Source organism: Bidens hawaiensis, unplaced genomic scaffold, assembly GCF_021521415.1.
Source record: "Bidens hawaiensis isolate Kalapana, Puna unplaced genomic scaffold, B.hawaiensis_p1.1 tig00000657_1, whole genome shotgun sequence".
Lineage (NCBI taxonomy): Eukaryota > Viridiplantae > Streptophyta > Magnoliopsida > Asterales > Asteraceae > Bidens > Bidens hawaiensis.
Window position 1 is genome coordinate 5,398,655 of NW_027491039.1, and position 24,055 is coordinate 5,422,709.

At 35.9% G+C, this 24,055-nt stretch overlaps 1 protein-coding gene across 1 annotated transcript; it reads left to right on the forward strand.

The window, feature by feature from the left end:
• The first annotated feature begins 414 nt into the window (after positions 1-414).
• On the forward strand, positions 415-1,866 carry LOC143530697 (uncharacterized). Its single transcript, XM_077026167.1, has 3 exons — positions 415-483; positions 950-1,247; positions 1,526-1,866. The coding sequence occupies exons 1-3, from the start codon at positions 415-417 to the stop codon at positions 1,864-1,866; spliced, it is 708 nt and encodes a 235-aa protein (XP_076882282.1).
• Positions 1,867-24,055: the final 22,189 nt, after the last annotated feature.

Here is a 24,055-nt window from a genome sequence, read left to right on the forward strand (position 1 = left end):
AATGGATTGGCTAGCCGCCAACCAAGCCCGAATTTTATGCAATGAAAAGGCTATAGATTTACTAATCCCTAACAAGAAAATCATCCGTATAGCTGGTGATAAAGAATTTGATAGAATCGGAATTATCTCCAAAATTAAGGCAAGTCATTGTTTAGGTAAAGGTTTCTTAGCATTTATGGCATATGTAACTAAGGAACCTGAACCTAAGAAAATGGAAGAAGTTCCAATCGATTCTGAATTTAAGGATGTATTTCCCGACGAACTGCCTAGAATTCCACCTAACCGAGAAGTTGAGTTCAGAATAGACATAATTCCAGGAACGGCTCCGATTGCTAAATCTCCATATCATTTAGCACCGACTGAAATGAAAGAATTGAAGAGACAACTAGACGAATTATTGGAGAAGGGATTTATATGACCGAGTTCTTCACCTTTGGGAGCTCCAATTTTGTTTGTCAAGAAGAAAGACGGGTCAATGAGAATGTGCAATGACTATCATGAACAAAATAAAGTCACCTTGGGGAGCTCCAATCGATATTCGTTACCTTGAATCAATGATCTTTTCGATCAACTGCAAGGGGCGAGTTGTTTTTCCAAGATTGATCTTAGATTCGGGTATCATCAACTAAAGGTTCAAGAAGAAGATATATCAAAGATAACATTCAGAACCAGATACGAATATTATGAGTTCACCGTTATGCCTTTTGGACTCACTAATGCTCCAGCAGCTTTTATGGATATGATAAACCGAATCTACAAGCCATATTTGGATAAGTTTGTTATTGTTTTTATTGATGACATACTTATTTATTCAAAAACAAAAGAAGATCATCAAGTCCATCTAAGAACTAAACTAGAAACTTTGAGGGAGGAAAATCTTTACGCCAAATTTTTGAAATGTGAATTCTGGTTATCTGAAGTACAATTCCTTGGACATATTGTGAACAAGAAAGGAATTCATGTTGATCCAGAAAAGATTGAAGCCATTACGAAATGGGAGAAACCCAAGACCCCAAACCTAGTCAGAAGTTTTCTAGGGTTAGCTGGTTATTATAGAAGATTTATTCAAAATTTTTCAAGAATAGCGGTTCCATTAACCTCACTTACCCGAACTGTTAAATTTGAATGGGGACCGAAACAAGAAGAAGCATTTGAGACTTTGAAACAGAAATTGACAACTGCACCTATCTTAGCCTTACCCGAAGGGCAAGATAACTTTACCGTATACTGTGATGCTTCACACACAGGTATGGGGTGCGTTTTAATGCAAGGGAAGAAAGTTATAACTTATGCTTCAAGGCAGGTGAAAGTTCATGAGAAGAATTACACCACCCATGATCTTGTGTTAGGAGCTATAATTTTTGCACCGAAATTATGGCGACATTACTTGTACGGTGTTAAGTTTACTGTCTATACTGATCATAAAATTTGAAGCATATATTTGACCAGAAAGAATTAAACATGAGGCAAAGGCGATGGATGGAAACGCTTAATGATTATGACTGTGAAATCGTTTATCACGAAGGAAAAGCCAATGTGGTGGCTGATGCTTTAAGTAGAAAGGATCATGAAAAGCCAAAGAGAGTACGAGATCTACGGTTAGAAATTAAGATTGATCTGTTAACCGAAATTAAAGAAGCCCAGACGTTGGCACTAGAAGAAAACAATATAAAGGCTGAAAAAGAGAACAGTACAATAGATCAATTGGTTAAAGGCGATGATGAGATACTCAGGTTGGGAAAAAGAATCTGGGTACCTATGGTTGGAAGTTTGCGGGAGAAAATCTGGGAAGAAGCCCACAAATCTAAATATATGATGCATCCTGGAAGTGATAAGATGTATCATAACTTAAAAGATGATTACTAGTGGATTGGAATGAAGAAGGAAATTACCTTGTACGTGGCTAAGTGTCTAACATGTTCGAAAGTCAAGGCTGAGCATCAAAAGCCATTGGGTTTATTGCAACAACCTGAAATCCCAATATGGAAATGGGACATGATTACCATGGATTTCATCATAAAGTTACCATGGACTTCCAGACAAAATGATGCTATATGGGTTATTGTAGATAGACTAACCAAATCTTCCCATTTCATTCCAATACAGGAAACGTTTAGTATGGACAAGTTAGCACAACTGTATATGGAAAATATCGTATCATTACACGGTGTGCCATTATCCATAATCGCTGATCGAGATAGTCGATTCACTTCTAATTTTTGGAGAAGTTTTCAAAAGGCAATGGGTACGCGTTTAAATTTAAGTACTACGTACCATCCACAAACCAACGGACAGAGTGAAAGGACAATTCAAACATTGGAAGAGAGGCTTCGTGCTTGTGTTATAGACTTAGGTGGTAGCTGGGACACACACCTATCTCTGATGGAATTTTCATACAATAATAGTTATCACACAAGCATACAGATGGCACCTTACGAAGCATTATACGGACTAAAGTGTAAAACGCCCATATGCTGGTCTGAGATTGGTGATAATCAGTTGTCAGGACCCGAAATTGTCCAAAGAAAAACGGACCAAGTAATTCAAATTCAAGAGAGACAAAGCAGCACGGGATAAACAAAAGAGTTATGTTGACGTGTGACGAAAACCGCTAGAGTTTAAAGAACGAGATAAAGTTTCACCATGGAAAGGTGTTGTTCGTTTTGGAAAGAAAGGAAAGTTGAGTCCACGATTTGTTGGACCATTCAAAATTGTTGAAAGAATAGGTCATGTAGCCTATCGATTAGAGCTACCCGAAGAAGTGTAAGGAATACACAATGTGTTTCAAGTATCGAATCTGCTTAAATGTTTAACTGATGAAACACTTGCAATGCCGTTAAAATATGTACAAGTAAATGAAAAACTCAAGTTTGTACAGGAACCGATGCAAATTGAAGATAGTCAAACCAAGTTTCTTAAGCATAAAAGATTGAAGTCAGCAAAAGTTAGATGGAATTCCCGACGCGGTCCGAAATTTACTTGGGAACTGGAGTCCGAAATGAAAAGAAAGTATCCACATCTCTTTACATATATCTCAAGGGCGAGATTTTTCTAAAGGTGGGGAGGATGTAACACCGTGAAAATACCCCATCTAATTTTGGGCCAAAAAATGTCAAATCTGAAAGTTAAAGGACTAAAAATCCCAAATCTGGAAATATAGGAACTGAAAATGGAAATTTTGATTTTCATGCATGAGGGGGAAACAACTTCATGTGACGCGAAGTTACTGGCACACATTTCAATGTTATCCGGTTACGTGTCACTCTAGGATTGACATGCAAAATTGCGGCGCCCCCCATGCGGCTTCGCGCGACTCAAAGCATCTTCGCGCGGCGCGAAGATGCTCACGTAGAGGCTATAAATAGGTAGCCGCGGATTCAAGCTCATTCATCCCATTTTCACATTCATTCTCAAGTAGTTAGCCTAGGGAAGTGTGCTAGAGTGTTCCAAGGGTCCAATTCCGTGAAGAAACGAGGTGCTGAGGCGCTATTAACGAACTGTTGTCCCTGTAAGCGAAGCACGAGCCGAATCGCTGCCGATTTTTCTCTGTTCTTACTTCCAACTAGCCTATTAAGGTAGGATTATGGTTAAGTTACTTAAATATATGGTTATTAGAACTTAGTTAAGGATATAGTCGTTAAACTATAAATCTTTTCCAACTAATGTTTTACTAAGTAAAGACGTTACTTCAATGTGAAGTAATGTTATCAAAACTATATTTTGATGGCACGTAGTAACTGGAAGGAGGATATCATTAGTAGACTCTTCTTGCCGAAGGTAAGTAATTCGTATACATCCTAATCAACCATAGGACCCGTTTGCTTACCTGGAGATGTTTGCCAACGTGATATCCTTTATTAGGCCAAAGTGTGCTATTGCAAACGTCATATGTAAATACAAATATTTTCATAAAATGACTATAACTATACTAAGGTTAGGTCAGACCTAAGAGTCTGCTAATCAGACCTCGAATCTGCAGAACTGAAACAGACTTAAGAGTCTGCTGATTAGACCTCGAGTCTGCTGAACTGAAACAGTCTTAAAGTCTGCTTAATAATATCAACTAGGTACTTATATATACCTATTGTGATATATAGGTTAATAGCATACTGAAGCTAAAGAGTCTGATATTACCAACTGATAATACAAGGTGAACACGTTAAACCTTTTATGGTCTAAATTGAATTTTACTCTTGTAATAGACAGGTTGTTTATTGCAAAGAGTCTCGTAAATGTTTGCATGAGATTATTGTCTAAAAAAATTGTTACAATACAAAATAGATAATAAAAGGCAACTCAGACCGAATACATATGTGTATGGATCCAAAAATAAATGATAATTGGCATACAAAACCAAGTCAATCATAACCAGTTCTCCAGCAGGGTTACATAGCCTAAAGGAAGGTTGTCTCTAAACAGGGGCTATGTACTCGGGGAACCTTTGAATTGTGTGTGTAGGGCAATGGTACAAATCCCGGGAATGACAGGCATTCCTGCTGAGTTTGTGAACTAGAAAACTATATTTCTACTTAACAACTGTTATAAACTGTTTTATCGAGTCAACGTTTCACCAGCATATAGCTGACGTGTTTTTTTCCCACCCGTGTAGGTAACTAGATGCAGTTAGTGATATACAAGGATTTAGATTTATGATGATTAGAAGATCGCTTGTGATGGCTCTATTTTTTATATTATAAAATCCTTGTAATAATAATATAATGACTGTTTTGTAAACTGAAAACTCGGGAATTCAATTCCCGAGTAATTTTGATAATGTAAATTAATATTTTAATATATAAGACTTCCACTAAAATAAACCCGCTACTCTAATATATTTAGAAAACCAGATACCAACCCGGGAAATCGCACCCAGGCCCTAAGTTGACATGATTTCGACTGGAGCAACCATGCGACTGAAATGGAGAAGGCTAATGTTGTATACATGGCCAAACTGCATAAGACTGGAGAATCCTTAAACTTTAAGGTAACCACTGAACCTTCTATTTTTACCTTCTTACAATCATTGATGATCTTAACAGAGAGGTTGGAAACTGGAAAACTGAATGTGGAAGAAAGGATACAATGTTAAATGTCTATGGTGCAAGTGAAGCTACCCATGACAATCAGATTAAGAGTTTGGAAGAGGATTGTATGAAAGCTTATTTAACTCAGTCCAAGTTAAATGTTGAAATTGAAGGATTGAAAAGGATGTAAATAGAAGAAAAGCTCAAGAACACAGAACTCTTGATTCAAGTGGACTTTCTGAAGAATCTTGTGTCCACAGGAAACATTGTGGGGCATATAGAAAAGATGAATCCTGAAGAGAAGTATAAGAAGATGCCACCACCCTTTTCTGACAAATATCCACTTAAGGTGGATAAAGAGTAAATAGAGGAATACTTGAAGCAGTTCAAGAGTGTGTTTGAGGACAAGAAGGAGTTTGTGGAACTCTATGAAAATGTGATGGTTAATAAAGATGGTGAGTTTGTGATAAAGGAGAGTGTTGCACCAACTAAAAAAAGAAAAGGAACCTGTTGAATGTCACACCTCGAAAATCTTATCTTAGCAACGGAAGACTTAACCAAGTTAATTTCGGGTTATGACAGATGCCGATAGCCAAATCACGAAACAAAACGCTTAAATATATTAAAAGGCTTGTTTATTCATCAGAGTGCGCATGTCATATTTTACATAATTTATTATTATTACAAGCATACTAGTTCCACATCATCAAAACACAGGCGTTCTCGGTTCCATCCCATCCATCCCTCGTGATGCCTTCATAGTTCTCATTTACCTGAATAGTATATTAAAATAATTTTGTCAACACAAATGTTGGTGAATTTCTCAAGAAAAAAAACCGAGATGTAATAACTTCTCGACTTTACATCCATTTATTCATCATTCACCATTCTTTTCAATGGGAATATCATTTCCAACTTTTTCCAATATAGCAATATATTTCTTAAACAAAAGGTGTTAGTTGTAAACAAGCGAAGAGTACAACACATGTATGACTATCATTATAATAAACCTGATGCATACCAAAATCAAAATATTCCCACATTTTCAACTAGAACGACTGGAAGAGTGGGGGCATCGCCCCAATAGATCTACCAATATTTTTAGGCCCTTTCTCTGTAGGTTAAAGGTTTTTCCTTTCATAATGACTGATCCCATTTAACACATTTTGTAAAATATAAAGCCCTTTACATACTTTTCCCCCAAAAACATTTATAAATCATTAAAACGAGGGGATTTACGAGAAAAATCACCGTTAGGTCGGTTGTTCCAAAACGTCTCGTGTGCTAATCATATTGTACACAATTAATAATCCGTTCAAATTTTAAGTTATTTGCTCAACTTAAAATATTTCACACATTTTATTTCTTCAAAATGTAATCTTTTGTTTGTGTGTTTATTTTAGTTTTTAACGACTCATTGGCGATTCCGTTCAAATCCAACCCTATATGATCACTCAACGCACACAAGGTCTCTAAACTTATAAACTTATCCCTAATTATTACTAACACATTACATGCATTAATATTCCATATAGAAAATAAACAAGTAATAATTTATTATTATATTATTTAATATTGTTTACTATTATCTAATAATATTAGGTTTTATAAATTTATATTTTAGTTGCTGGAATATTTACCATTTTATATCTTTATACTTATTACACTTTAAGAATCGTTTTCCGGGTTTGTCAGTTTTTCGTTAATCGGCGAACCGGTAAACTTTCTGTGTAAAAAATAAGTTTTTAATTACATTTAAATACTTTAAGTGTGAAAATATACAAGTTTTATAAGTTATTTTATCAAAATAGTTCATTTCTTATTTTAGTTATTAATTTCACAAAACTTAAAAATTTTGACGTTTTCGGGTCGGTTTTCGCAACACGAATCGTCAAAGACCAAGTTATTCTATCTTGGCTTTAGTATATACATTTACTTATGTAAGGTATATATATTATTTGGATTTATGGGCTGTTCTAAAACAGTTCCCATAACCGTTGTCGGTTCGCGTTAAAAGTCACATTTTTCGACCGTTAAAGCTTCCGACAAGCAATTTAAGCTATATTAAACACACCAAAACACTATGTACACTTAATACATATATTTCTAACATACTAACTAAACCAAATTTCCAGATTTTAAGTTATAATCTATCATATCTCATTAGCTCATATGATGCCAAAATTTAGCTTTTAACATATTCATTTTACTACACCAAAATCCAACATAATACATGCACATTCTTCTGTTCATGTAATATCATATGTCCTTATTCTCCTAATCATTTTATCAATCAATTTCTATGCATGTCATGATTCCATAACATCTTTCAATTTTTGTCGTGCATAAACATTCAAGTTTATAAAACTAACATGCATCCTAATACTTTATCATATAAAAACATAGTTGTTTTTAATCTACTTATCACATCCAATCATTTTAGCCATCCAATATAAGGTCCTACTAACTATTAACATGATCAACACTTTTTAAAAACAAACATATTCACTATGTCATTCAATAAAGTTTTCTTATTTAGCAAGTTGTCTAATATTTTCCAATATTGTTATGTGGGTTTTCGGCTCCCACACACACTCACACATACTCACGGCACACACACACACACACACTCAAAACCAACTTTTTATTTTACCATATTTACAATCTAGCTTGGATTTTACAATGTGTGAAACATTTAAGTAACATAACATCTAAAAATCAAAGCTTAACAAGTATTTTACCTTGGTTTTTTGGGTGAGATAATAAAGAAAAGAAAAGATGTGTGGATAGATATGTGGAGTGTTGAGAATGTGAGTATGAGTCGGGTGAGTTATTAATATAGGATAGATATGTGGAGTGTTGAGAATGTTGGTGGCTTAATCAAGATTTTCCAAGGATCCATAGCAATCATTAGATTGCACGGATGTTGATTGGTCATAGCATAAAAGAAATAAGTAAATAAAATAATACAAAGAATGTGGGGCTCGGCTGGAAAGGTGGGAAAAGGTAGCTTTTGATGATTTATGGTGGTATTTAAAACATGATCTAGCATTTCCGTTTTAACGTATATTGATCATTCACTAATCAAACGAGTTCCGTTTGCAATAATTTTTGTCAGACTTTATTCGATTTTGGATTCCTGACACAACGAGCCTAAGGACATAATTTTTGGTGAAATTGGGTTTCGGGTCCATACAGTGTCTGCTACCGGCTCTTAACTGCAAACTTTCTGTTTTTCGCGCAATGAAAAATTATAAAAATAAGTTTATCACTCATGTCTACTATTTTCACTGATAATATGATTTTTGGGTCATTCCCGACTATTTTGGATTTTTCGACTTCCGCGGGGTATCGCTAGTGTTCGTTACGCGCAGTGTCTGCTATGCGACAAATTTAAACTTTTTGAATGTAACTAAATATAACACACATATTTTTGAAGACTTTAGAATAAAATATTATTATTTTATTTATTACAATATTTTATTCAGATAAGCACTGTTACATTAACCGCGGTTTAAGGCTAATTTTTCCGGGGTTTCACATTCTCCCTTCCTTTTAGAAATTTCGTCCCGAAATTTAGAAAGTGATACCGGTGTCAGACTCTGCTGGAAAAAGGTGAGGGTATTTTTGCTTCATTCGATCCTGACGTTCCCACATGAACACAGGACCAAGCCTTGAATTCCATCTAACTTTGACCAACTTTATACGGTTTCGCCTTAGTTTCTGAATCTTCCAATCAGTAACTTCTACGGGCTCTTCAATAAATCAAAGCTTATCGTCTACATGAATATCTTCAGCAGGAACAATCAAGGATTCATCGGAAAGGCATTTCTTCAAGTTAGACACGTGGAATAAATCGTGTATCCCGCTAAGCTCTTTAGGCAATTCAAGTCGATAAGCTACTGAACCAACCCTTTCAGTGACCAGGAATGGTCCAACATAACGAGGACTTAACTTGCCCTTTTTGCCAAATCGGACGACTTCTTTCCAAGGTGAGACTTTCAACAAAACTCGATCCCCTACTTGGAACTCCAATGATCTTCTACGGTTGTCAGCATAACTCTTTTGTCGATCGGCTGTAGCTTTTAACCTGTCTTTGATCTGAAAGATCCTGTCGGTGGTCTCCTAAACAATTTATGGTCCTGTCAACTGCTTTTCTCCAACTTCCGCCCAACAAAGCGGGGATCGACATTTTCTTCCGTACAAAGCTTCAAATGGAGCAGCTTTAATACTGGAATGATAGCTATTATTGTAAGAAAACTCAGCTAACGGTAGATGAGTATCCCAACTTTTGCTAAAATCGAGAACACAAGCTCGGAGCATATCTTCCAATGTCTGAATAGTTCTTTCGCTTTGACCGTCTATCTGAGGATGGTAAGCAATGCTCATATCCAAGCAAGTACCTAGGTATTCCTGCAAAGATTACCAAAATCGAGAAACAAATCGACCATCCCTGTCGGAGATAATCAAAACTGGCACGCCGTGTTTGGCTACGACTTCTTTAAGATAAAGCCTAGTTAGTTTCTCCATCTTGTCTTTCTCTCGGATAGGTATGAAGTGTGCAGACTTTGTCAGTCTATCCACTATTACCCAAATGGCATCATGGTCTTTAAGGGTATGGGGTAGTTTAGTTACAAAGTCCATGGTGATATTATCCCATTTCCATTCAGGGATCTCGGGTTGTTGTAGCAATCCAGATGGCTTTTGATGCACAGCTTTGACCTTTGAACACGTCAGACACTTGCTAACATAGACCGCTATATCACCTTTCAAATTTGGCCACCAATAAAATTCCTGGAGGTCTTTATACATCTTAGTCGATCCTGGGTGGATTGAATACTTAGACTTATGGGCCTCATCCAACACTAATTTTCTCAAATTTCCATACTTTGGCACCCAAATTCGATCGATCAAATACAATGTACCATCAGACTTTGTCACGAATTCACATTCCAGACCTCGCAATCTTTCAGCTCTTGTGTTACGAAGCTTCAAGGCTTCTCATTAGGCATCACGAATTCGAGTTGTAAGACTCGTGTGAATTGTTAATCCCAATGCATAAACACGCAATGGTTTTTCTCTTTCTTTTCTACTCAGTGCATCAGCTACAACATTCGCTTTACCTAGGTGGTAAGGAATGTCACAGTCATAATCATTGAGTAGTTCTACCCATCTTTGCTGTCTCATATTTAATTCCTTCTGATCAAATATATGTTGAAGATTCTTGTGATCAGTGAAGACCGTACACTTAGTACGATAGAGATAATGCCTCCAGATCTTGAGGGCAAAAACAACAGCTCCCAATTCCAAATCATGTGTAGTGTAATTCTTCTCATGCACCTTTAACTATCGGGAAGCATAGGCTATAACCTTGTCTCGTTGCATAAGCACACAACCAAGACCTAGGCGTGAGGCATCAAAATAGACTACGAATCCATCAGTACCTTCTGGAAGTGACAAGATAGGCGCACTACACAACTTCTGCTTAAGCAACTGAAACACTTCTTCCTATTTCTCGGTCCACTCATACCTCCTTTCTTTCTGGGTTAATTGGGTTAGGGGTTGAGCTATAGAGGAGAAATTTTTGATGAATCACCGGTAATATCCAGCCAATCCTAAAAATTGTTGCACTTCAGTAGGTGACCTTGGTGTCTCCCAATTCTTAATTGCTTCAATCTTTGAGGGATCAACATGTATACCATATGCGTTAATAATGTGACCAAGAAACTGGACTTATCTAAGCCAAAACTCACACTTAGAAAACTTTGCATACAACTTCTTATCTTCAAATGTTGCTCATGCTCTTTCTTGGTTCGAGAGTAAATAAGTATGTCATCAATAAACACGATCACGAATTTATCCAAGTACAGCTTAAAAACGCTGTTCATGATGTCCATAAATACTGCCAGTGCGTTTGTTAGACCAAACGGCATGATCAAGAATTCATAATGGCCATATCAGGTTTTGAAAGCAGTCTTGTGAACATCTTCTTCTGCAACTCGCAGCTGGTGGTAACCAGATCTTAGATCGATTTTTGATTAATATCTAGATCCTTACAACTGATCAAACAAATCATCAATTCTTGGTAACGGGTACCGATTTTTGATGGTAAGCTTACTCAATTCACGATAATCGATACACATGCGAAGTGTACCGTTTTTCTTTTTCACGAATAAGACCGGTGCTCCCCACGGTGAGAAGATTGGCCTAATAAAACTTTTTCCAACAGTTCTTGTAGTTGATTGGACAACTTCTGCATCTCGGATGGTGCCAATCTGTACGGAGATCGGGCTACTGGTGCAGCATCTCGCACAAGATCGATTCTGAATTCAACTTGCCTTGGTGGAGGTAATCTAGGTAATTATTCAGGAAATACTTCTGGGAAATCTCAGACAACCGGAATATCTTCGATCTTTCTTTCTTTGGCTTCCGAATCAACTACATGGACAAGAAATGCTGGATAACCTTTCCGCAACATCTTCCGAGTCTTCATAATACTGATGAACTTCAATTCTGAGTTGCTTTGATCTCCCTGAATAGCTAATGCTCCACCACTTGGAAGTGGTAAACGAACCAGCTTTTCTGAACAAACAATTTCAGCTTGGTTTTTGGATAGCCATCCATCCCTATGACAACGCCGAAACTTCCTAGCTCAACGGGTAACAGATCGATGCTGAACTGTTGGTCTTTTACTGTAATACAACAATTACGAACAACTTTACTAGTTTCTATTAACTTCCCATTAGCTAGCTCAATTGAGTATTTATTGTCTAGATTACTAGATTTAACACCAAGGAGGGGTTCAAATTACTTGGAAACAAAGCCTAAGTTGGCTCCGGTATCAAATAGTACATAAGCATAGTGATCGTTTATAAGAAACGTATCGGTGACTACCGATGAATCTTTCCGGGCTTTCTTCGCGTTCATCTCGAATGCTCTTCCCTTGTTCTGATTATTGATCTTCGGGCACTCCCTCCTATAATGCCCCACAACTCCACATTCAAAACATCTCGGGTTCTGGTTACCTGATGCTGGTGGTGCCAATCTAGTATAACAGTCTTGAGACAAGTGACCGACTCGGTGACATCGGTCACACTTCTTGCATTCTCCGCCATGATTCTCCCCACACGTGTTACATCTGTTCATCTGATTCGAACTTCCTCCAGCTTTCCCTGTATTAGTAGAAAAACATTCAACCTGAATTTTGGCCTTTCTTAAATTGTCCCCAGAATTCCCACCCCATTTTCTTTTAAACTCTCCTGACTTCTTCTCGGGTTCAGCTGTATCGACTTTCTTTCTAGTGTCCCTCAATATCCCCTTACGAACACAGTCATCGGTCAGGTTTTTTGCCAGTTCTCTAGCAGACTGAATTGTGTTGGGTTTTGATGACGTGACCATGCCTCGAATTTCCGATGCTAATCCCCAAACATATCTCTCGATCTTAACATATTTGGGCGTGACTAGTCGTGGTACCAGCCTCGCTAAAGCATTAAACCAAGACGTATACGTTCCGATGTCAGCATCTTCCATGGTCAGATTCCAGAATTCAAACTCTATCTTCTGCAACTCATTCCTCGGGCAATACTCTTTTATCAATAACTCCTTCAGCTCTTCCAACGATAGACCGTAAGCTGCATCTTCTCCCATGCTCTGAATCAGAGAGATCCACCATTCAAGCGACTCGTCTTGAAATGAGCAGACTCCATATTTAACTCTCTCAGGTAGGCTACAGTTACTGATCTTCATGGCAAATTCTATTTTCTCAATCCGGCGAACAATCTCCAGAGGTTCTTCAGCCCCAGTGAAAGGTTTGGGATTACATTTCTGAAATGTACTGTCGGTACAACCGGGTACTAGATTCCCTGTTAACATAGTTTGTTCAAAAATCATCACTGATTATTGAGTTTTACTAGTGACAGTTATGGAATTTTATAAAATTATTTTCATCCTTTTTTTCTACCTGGAGGGTTACCAGTAAAGGTTCCGGTTCCGGTTCAGGTGTCCTGTCTCTGATTTCGGTTAGCATCACGATTTGTGTCTTGCTGCTCGAGGGTTGAGTTAACGCGTTGAGAAATAAGTTGATCTAAGTCCTCTTGGGGGGGACGGAAATCCGGATCCTCAACTGGCGGCGGCTATCCTAATCTTAGGTGGCATTTTTCTTTTATTTTATACTAACAATGATAGCATAAGAGTTAGGTTAATAGCTCATGATTATATAATAACAAGGAAATTCTAATATAACCATAACATTAATAATAATATTTCAAGATAAAAAGCTTCCAAAAATTACAACCAAAATTGGTGCACTATTCCTAGAACCTAAAAGTTATGCTTTTCAACCTGAAATACAAAATACTAATCCAAAATATATCATACAAGGCCTAAAGTGCCTATACAAGAACATACAAAAAAATCTAAGGTAAGAAACCAAGGATCACCATGATAAAGTGTACGATTTCATCAAGGGTTTCTACCCTATCCGCCAAATGCCAAAACTGGCCCATCATATGCTCCATCACACCTACTCGGTGCTTCAGCATCTGAAAGGCAAGGGTGTTGCCAATCTCTCGAACTTCGACATTCATGAGTTGGCTTTGGAGATCCTGTATGATGACCTCGCGGATGGCTATTCTCTCTGCTTGAGAGACTAGCTGGTTTACCAAGGGCGGGTCTCGGTTAACTGGTGTTGGTGGCACGGGTGCGGCAACAACAGTAGGTGGTGCGGTAGGTGGTGCAGTCGAGACCAAACCAGAGGCCTCGAAATCGTTCCTTCCCTTCTTTCGCGGGTTCACCACGGCCTGGGGAGGAAGGAGGGGTGCGTCCCCAGCCTCATTATCTCCAGTAAGGTCGATAAAAATCGGTGGTGATGTCATCTGCGATAAGTAACTTAATTAGTGCCTTATCAATAAAATATGTATAAATAATAATTAATTCATTACTTTCCATTAAGTTATAAAAATTCAAATTATAACTTTATTACATACCTTGGCTTCGCGAGGAGGGATGAACCATGTGTTTTAATTTCACGAGTTATAGTTTAGAAATTATTTTAAATATTTAAAATTTCTATTTCGCTATAACGATTGGCTCTAATACCAACTTCCGTCACACCCTGAAAATCTTATCTTAGCAGCGGAAGACTTAACTAAGTTAATTTCGGGTAATGACAGATTCCGATAGCCAAATAACGAAACAGAACACTTAAATATATTAAAAGGCTTGTTTATTCATCAGAGTGCACGTGTCATATTTTACATAATTTATTATTACAAGCCTACTAGTTCCACATCATCAAAACACACGCATTCTCGGTTCCATCCCATCCATCCCTCGCGATTCCTCCATAGTTCTCATTTACTTGAAAAGTATGTTAAAATAATTTTGTCAACAAGAATGTTGGTGACTTTCTCAATAAAAAAAACGGGATGTAACAGTTCTCGACTTTACATCCATTTATTCATCATTCACCATTATTTTCAATGGGAATTTCCTTTCCAACTTTGTCCAATATAGCAATATATTTATTAAACAAAACATGTTAGTTGTAAACGAGCAAAGAGTACAATACATGTATGACTATCATTATAATAAACCTGATGCATACCAAAATAAAAATATTCCCACATTTTCATCCAGAGCGACTGGAAGAGTGGGGGCGTCACCCCAATAGATCTACTAATATTTTTAGGCCCTTTCTCTGTAGGTTAACGGTTTTTCCTTTCATAATGACTCATCCCATTTAACACAATTTGTAAAATATAAAGCCCTTTACATAATTTTCCCCCAAAAACATTTATAAATCATTAAAATGAGGGGATTTACGAGAAAACTCACCGTTAGGTCGGTTGTTCCAAAACGTCTCGTGTCCTAATAATATAGTACACAATTAATAATCCGTTCATATTTTAAGTTCTTTGCTCAACTTAAAATATTTCACACATTTTATTTCTTCAAAATGGCATCTTTTGTTTGTGTGTTTATTTTAGTTTTAACGACACATTGGTGATTCCGTTCAAGTTCAACCCTATGTGATCACTCAACACACACAAGGTCTCTAAACTTATAAACTTATCCTTAATTATTACTAACACATTACATGCGTAAATATTCCCTATAACAAATAAACAAGTAATAATATATTATTATATTGTTTACTATTATCTAATAATATTAAGTTTTATAAATTTAAATTTTAGTTGCTGGAATATTTACCATTTATATCTTTATACTTAATACACTTTAAAAATCGTTTTCCGGTTTTGTCGGTTTTTCGTTAATCGGCGAACCGGTTAACTTTTCTTGTAAAATATTAGTTTTTAATTACATTTAAATACTTTAAGTGTGAAAATATACAAGTTTTATAAGTTATTTTATCAAAATTGTTCATTTCTTATTTTAGTAATTAATTTCACAAAAGTTAGAAATTTGACGTTTTCGGGTCAGTTTTCACGACACGAACCGTTAAAGACCAAGTTATTCTATCTTTGCTTTAGTATATACATTTACTTATGTAAGGTATATATATTATTTGGGTTTAGGGGCTATTCTAAAACAGTTCCCAAAACCGTTGTCAGTTCGCATTAAAAGTCGCATTTTTCGACCGCTGAAGCTACCGACAAGCAATTTAAGCCATATTAAGCACACCAAAACACTTTGTACACTTATTACGTTTATTTCTAACATACTAACTAAACCAAATTTCCATATTTTAAGTTATAATCTATCATATCTCTTTAGCTCATATGATGCCAAAATTTAGCTTTTAACATATTCATTTTACTACACCAAAATCCAACATAGTAGATGCACATTCTACTATTCATGTAATATCATATGTCCTTATTCTCCTAATCATTTTATCAATCACTTTCTATGCATGTCAAGATTCCATAACACCTTTCAATTTTTGTCATGCATAAACATTCAAGTTTATAAAACTAACATGCATCTTAATACTTTAGCATATAACAACATAGTTGTTTTTAATCTACTTATCACATCCAATCATTTTAGCCACCCAATATAAGGTCCTACTTACTATTAGCATGATCAACACTTTTTAAAACAAACATATTCACTATGTCATCCAATAAAGTTTTCTTATTTAGCAAGTTGTCTAATATTTTTCAATATTGTTATTTTTAGTCTTTCAACATGCTTAATATCTAACATGAACGTATTTTATCAAGACATCAAGTTTTAACAAAATCATCATATACATAACTCAATCATGGTTATCACCTACAATTATCATCAAGGAGCAAAATACCCAACTTTTCCTATTTTTCTTTCTCTCTCTCTTAAACAACAAAACCAAACAAGTTTTCATTTATTTCTCATTCTATCATTTATTATGAATATACTATCAATAACTATCAAGGTAATCATATGCATAACATCATTAAAATTCAGTCATAAGTATGATATTAATATCTAATATCTATTTTCAACAATAAATTTCCATCCATGTCCTTTTCTTTATGCATGCATGTATATATATGTCCCAAATCTTTCAAGAACCAATCTAAGTATAGTAATCACATATTCATGTGTGTATGCTTGCATGCATGTGGGTTTTAGGTTCTCACACTCACACGCACATACCCACGACACACACACAAACACTCAAAACCAACTTTTTATTTTACCATATTTACAATCTAGCTTGGATTTTACAATGTGTGAAACATTTAAGTAACAAAACATCTGAAAATCAAAGCTTAGCAAGTATTTTTCCTTGGTTTTTGGGTGAGATAATAAAGAAAAGAAAAGATGAATCTTTAGCTTCCTAAACCCTTAATAAGCTTCCTATTCTCCTTATGATCCTTTTTCAACCCTTAGAGCTATTTAGACCTTAGAGAGATGAGATGAAAATGATAATGAAAGTGTAAGGTGAAGTGTGGGTTGGCGTGGGGTGGCCGATGGTTCTATGGTGGTGTGATGGTGTGGGTTATTAAATCTTTGTTTTATTGCTTAAGGATAGGTGGTGGTGTTATTATATCTTAACAAACTCCATGGATGATTTCTTGGTTATGGTTCTTTGAGAAAAATGGAAGATGAAGGGTAGGAAGGAGATGGGTCGTTATATAGAGAGAGAGTGAGTATGAGTAGGGTGAGTTGTTAATATAGGATAGATATGTGGAGTGTTGAGAATGTTAGGTGGCTTAATCAAGATCTTCCAAGGATCCATAGAAATCATTAGATTGCATGAATGTTAATTGGTCATAGCATAAAAGAAATAAGTAAATAAAATAACACAAAGAAGGTGGGGCTCGGCTGGAAAGGTGGGAAAAGGTTGCTTTTGATGATTTATGGTGGTATTTAAAACATGATCTAGAATTTTTGTTTTAACATATATTGATCATTCACTAATCAAACGAGTTCCATTTGCAATATTTTTTGTCAGACTTTATTTGATTTTGGATTCCTGACGCAACGAGCCTAAGAACATAATTTTTGGTGAAATTGGGTTTCGGGTCCATACACTGTCCGCTACCGGCTCTTAGCTGCAAACTTTCTGTTTTTCGCGCAACGAAAAATTATAAAAATAAGTTTATCACTCATGTCTACTATTTTCACTAATAATATAATTTTTTGGGTCATTCCCGACTATTTTGGATTTTTCGACTTCCCCGGGGTATCGCTAGTGTTCGTTACGCGCAGTGTCCGCTGCGCGACAATTTTAAACTTTTTGAATATAACTAAATATAACACACATATTTTTGAAAACTTTAGAATAAAATATTATTATTTTATTTATTACAATATTTTATTCAGATAAGCACTGTTACATTAACCGCGGTTTAAGGCTAATTTTTCCGGGGTTTCACATTGAAGCTAAAGTAAGATGGAGTGAATATTCAAGTGAGGGAATCACGTGTAGTTGTAAGAGTCAAAGATCAGATGATGAGAAAATGGTGAAGAAGACTTCCAAGAGGAGCAATGTTGAGAAAATTCCAATGGTGCCAATATCAACTCCTAAATTAAAGAAACATTATGAGAAAAGAACACAAGGTGTTTGACCTTTGTGAGAGAACTGGTCAGAAGAACAACAAACCTGGAAGCTCTTCAAACATTGACTTTAATGCTCCTATCTATCCTGTGTTTTTGAATCATGAACTATTTGACATAGGAGATGTGGAGTATGCACCAAGAAGAAAATATGTGAATGAGAAGAAAGAAAGGTCATCATACACCCTACTGAAACAGAATGTAATCAAGTTTGTAAAAGCAAAGGATCCACAAGTATTAGAAGTATGTGGACCTATCCAGGTGGATTTCAGCAAGACCACCTATGCAAAAACATCCTTGGGATTTGACTTCCTAAGACCAAGAGACAAGGTGAAGAATGAAAAGGAACTTGAAGAACTTGGGAGTTTTGCAAAGGTGTGGTGCAAGAAGTGTGACTCTTATGGAAATCATGCTGATTCATGCTGGATGGAAGAAGAAAAGAAGTATGACATTCGTGATAAGTTCTGTGGTCAAGACATGAAGCTATACAAGGAAAATTATGAAAAGTACTTAAAGGATAAGAAGGATTCAGATGATGATGAAGCTAACAGAGTAAAGTTAGAGAAGAGACTGAAGGTTGTCTTGAAATTGAATGATCATTCCAGTGAAACAGACAACACACTCAGAGGAAAGAGGTCAAGCTTGAAAGGAAAGGGTAAAGAACGAACTAGCATTTTAAATGGAGATGAGGAAATTTTTTTCTAAAAACAAGGTTTTGAGCCAAGAGGTTTTCAGTGGAAGACCAAAGAATCTGTGATCAAGAAAAATGAATATGTGATTGAACCGATTGAAGTTGAGAATGTTGAAGAAAATGTTGAGTATGGATATGAATCTGATGATTCATGTGAGATTGTGCATGAAGATTCAGTTCCACCTCCTGTTGATGTCTCAAATGATTCTGATTTACAAACTGATGAAGTTGGTATATCAGACAGTAACTGATCTTCTTGTGTTTGTATGTGCAAGAACAGTCCATAAATGGAAATGATATATGGTATATGGACAGTGGATGTTCCAGGCACATGACATGTGACATAGATGCACTTGTCAATTATGAACAAAAATTTGAAGGACCTGTTGCCTTTGGAAGTGATGAAAATGGAGGGAAGATTGTTGGAAGAGGTACACTGACAAATGACAAGGTATCCTTTGAGAATGTGCTACATGTTGAAGGACTACAATACAATTTGCTCAGCATTTCTCAAGTTTTTTACAAAGGATACAAGGTCGGTTTTGATGATGCACACTGTTTGATTCTGAAGCCTGAGTTTGTCATCCCACCTGAATTATAGTTAAAACTTTTATCTGCTTGACGTGTGTACACCAGGTGTATTGCAGAGGCGGAAAGATTATGTGAAGCAACAAAAACCCTAAAGAAGGTGCATAGTAAAGTACAACATCTTTTTGGTCGTTGATGGTGGAGACGAGCGAAGTGGCAACCTAGGGTCTCCTATTGAGATGATTCAGGCCTGTTGTATGAATATTGGCTACCTTTGAATTGTTTTTATGTCTTTATTTCATCATTTTTGATATATTTTTGCTTCCCTAACATAACTTTTGATGGTTGCATGCGGGTCATCTTTGTATCTAGTATAATTTTGGATCTTCAATCTGTTCTTGATCACTTAAGACTATAAGAGTGCATGGCATATTTAACATATCTACTATCAGTTAAAGGACTCTTGGTTCCGATTTGAGTGATTATGTTTCTGACATCATTGTACCTTTTTTGCAGTTTTTATTGCTGTTAGTATGGTTACCCAGTTCACTTAGGACGCCAATGATTTGGTTTGCGGGTTTGTCTCTTCGTCGTTCTAAGGTGATTTATATAAATGTAGATTTTCACCCGGCGTGTTGCGCCGGGGCAATTGCTAAAACTTTAACGTTGAAACCTGAGTGTTGGTAAAACCCGAACGTTGGTAAAGCCCGAGCGTTACGTCGGTGAGTTGACGCGAATTTAGTTAGTATCATTTACATTAGTTATGGTATAGATACCATTTGTAAAACCTTAGTGTCAAAAAAAAAATATATTCGTCAAAATTAACATTAAAAAATAAATTAGTTAAAACGACGTTTGTATGGTCGATAAACCTGGGCGATGATAAAACTCAAGCGTTTAGTCTCGGGCATTGAGGCGGTAACTGGACACGAATTCGGTAGATTTCGGCTACGTTTGTTACGGTACCAGAACTAATATATATATAAATTAAGTGGACCAATGGAGTGGTGTCGGTTGATAAACTCAAGCATTGGTAAAACCGAGTGTTGTCGGTCCCGGACGTTGAGTCTCTGCAAATTCGGTCGATTTTCGTCACGTGTATTATGATATCCAAATTAAACAAACAAAATTGCCATTCGCTCAGCTTCCGTTATTTACGGTAGCAAAACGGAAAAAAATGCTATGACAAGTAAGGTGCCGCCAAGCGGCCCAATGGCGGCATAGCGGCACCAATCTTTACATTTATATATATATTACATAATAGATAATTATAGCTTGATATGTATCATTTTATGAATAACGTTTCTTACCTATAGGATTAGAACGTGCACTTGAATACAAATCCATGTTCTACTTGAACATTGGTCGATCTGTTGAGTTGTAAACTTGTAATGGTCTGTTTTGACATTCAAATGCTACCTATGTATTTTAATTTTAATATTAAAGATTTTTGAATTTTCAACAAATAACGTTATTACAAGTCTTGTTATTTGTTTCCATTTAATTCCTTGAAAACATATTTATAGTTTGGACATTTCTCAATAATTTTTTAGATTATTTTTTACATACAATAATTTATGCTCTCTCTTTCAACAAATATTGCAGATTATATCAGAGGCATTACCGGTCAAGTCCTACCTTCAGGAAACACATTATGTGGTGGTCTCTTTTGGATTCAACGTATGTTGAAACTTCATTGTTTGCAAAGAAATATTTTCTGTCAAAAAGATTTTTTTTTTTTTAATTCAGACGAGTTGCCCATATTGTATCTTCACCTAGCCACCAGATAAATAACCAGATTTATTTACAATTATATACACAAAGGTTGCAGCCATCATATGATCAGAATTAGATAATTCTTCTTTATTAGTGTCAAAATTATGATATTTTTGTGTATTCACGTTTTGATATTTGGATCCGTTGCCGAGTTCCCCGCGCAATGCGCATGGGGAACTTACTTGTTAATATTGATTATGATCGAATATAATATTCGTTACGATAAGATTTAATATTATCGACAGTACCGTAGGTACACGTACCCATACACCTTGTTTCAGATATGCACGTATGCATGTTACATATCTACTCCACATCACCTTTATACACATATGTTGTCATTTTACTTATTAGTATGTTCCGCGACATCTCCCTGAATTCCCTCGTACAAGCAAGTCTGTTATTATGTTTCGAACCATAATAACTCACTTACTTTACGAGTTCATCCCAGCATCCATCGGTATATATCTTTACTTATTATTAATTTTCCCAGGGATAATCCAGCCTACGGTTATATTTTAGTTATCCTAAGGGATAACCTAATTCTTTATAACCAATAGCTCTAATACCAACTTCTTTCACACCCCGTTAAGCGATTTGCGGAAGCGTAAAACGGTAATGTAACAGACACAGTTGGTATCAAACACATTGTTCATAAAGAAAGATTACTAATTAATTTACAATATATTACATTGTTCTAATATCTTTTACAACTAGGTGATACAATCAAAACTATTTCGTTAACTACTTCACTTCATACTTGCATCAGTTTACACGGCCTCGATCACAATCCAAACACGTAGCACATAAACAATTTACTCCAGTTTTTCTGAATACCTGAAAAGCATGTTAAAAATAGGTCAACTATTAATAGTTGGTGAGTTCCATAAGTTTTAATGAAATCAGTTCTGCGTACCACACAGTCATAGTTTGTATATACGCGTGTATGTAAAAATGTAATTACGTTTGTATATATGTACATTTGTGTGTTTGTATGTACATATGTATGTGTATAAGTTTATGATATAAATTTGAAATTACGATAAAATCGTGACTGTCCGTTCGTATTACGTGCCTCCACGTTCCACGTTAAATCAACCACTGTGGCCCCCTTTCCGCCCACAACGGTTAAACGCAAATTCAACCACTATGGCTCCCCTTCTACCCACAACGGCATAAATTCAGTCATTACACAGTGTGTGTTTATATATATGTGTGTGGGGTGTATGTGTGGGTGTGTGTGTGTGTGTCTAGTATTTCCTATGCCTACACATAGTATGCATTTATATATATATATATATATATATATATATATATATATATATATAGGGGAGATTTCAAATAAGAACCCCTTTGAGTTTTAAGAACTCGAAAGAACTCAGTGTAACGATTTTTTTTTCGAATTTTTTTTACACATGCGTAATATATGTAAGTTACATACACGTAAAAAAATTACAGAATTTTTTACGCACCGAGTCGACTTTTTACATATGTGTAACAGACGTAAAAGTTAGTGTAACCACTTATATCTTTATTCTCTCTTATACTTTGACTTTTTTGCCAGATTTAATCTCAACTACATATTCCAATCCATTTAATTAAATGTGTGGCCAAGAATTGAGTTCTTAAGTTCTTACAACTCAACATGGTTCTCAAAATTATAATAGGGGAAGGATATTTTGAGAACCATGTTGAGTTGAAGAACTTCAGAACTCAATTCTTGGCCACACATTTAATTAAATGGATTGGAATATATGGTTGAGATTCAATCTGACAAAAAAGTCAAAGTAGGAGAGAGTTATATATAAGGGAGGGATATTTTGAGAACCATGTTGAGTTGTAAGAACTATTATGTCCAAGGCTTGATGCAAAACTATTATCGAGCCGGGGGTCTCACCGGAAGCAGCCTCTCTATCCCTATGGGGTAGAGGTAAGGCTGCCTACATCTTACCTTCCTCAGACCCTACCATAGCTTTGCTATTGGTGGGATATACTGAGTACGATGATGATGATGATGATGATGTTTCGCAACATTGCCATTCAGGTAACTTACTCTCAAATTTTTTTGGAATTTACTTGTTAAATGTATATATGCTTTCTCACTTTTATATATATATTAAAGAGCAATTACCTCGTCTAGGCACAAGAGGCCATCGTCGTAACAACTATGATTTTGACAAATTTACTTGTAAAAAGGTTGACTCTACATTGGCGATGCAAGACCTGCAGCCACAGCTCAAAGCCATTCTGCATAGATACACAGGAAACCAGGTGAAACTTATAAAAGTTACAGTCTTATATGTTATAGTTGCACAAATTGATGGTTGTATGTAAAGGTTAGCATATCATGGAATAAAACTCCTATGTGCTTTTGTGTTTTGATTATCAAATATTTGGGGAACAAAAGCCAGATCAGATTCATCTAACATTGGTTTATTAATAAAAAAATCAAACTCTAAAATGGATCATTTGGTTATCACCTGCCATAATTTTTTAAATTTAGGCAAACAATTGTTCAGGAATTCATGATTAGAAAAGGTACTATTATTCAAGGGCAAACATGGATATATTAATGAGATGACAAAGTCTGTCCTACGAAACGAAGGTACAGTGCAGCATGAACCGTTCGATGGAAAGTTCGTTTATTTAATAAACGAGCGAACATGAGCAAGTTTTTTTTCCTTCCAATTAGTTAAGTGAATAACATGAGCATATGTCTTGTTCGTTCAGTTATGTTCGTGGCCGTTTGTTTTTTGCCCACAACCATAACCATAACACACCTTCAGCTAGGGATGTGCATGGGTCAGTTTTGGCCCAAAACCATAACCATAATATAACCTTTTGTTAAGTCAGTTATGGTTAAATTGGTTTCGTTTTAGTTGGTTATGGCTAATCGGTTTTACATGCTGGTTCGGTTCGGTTAATCGTGGACTAGATTTGGTTTATCGTGACATTAACAGATCCAATAGCTAAAAACTTTATTTTATCATTTCTTTTTTTTTTTATGTACTTATTGTACAAAGTA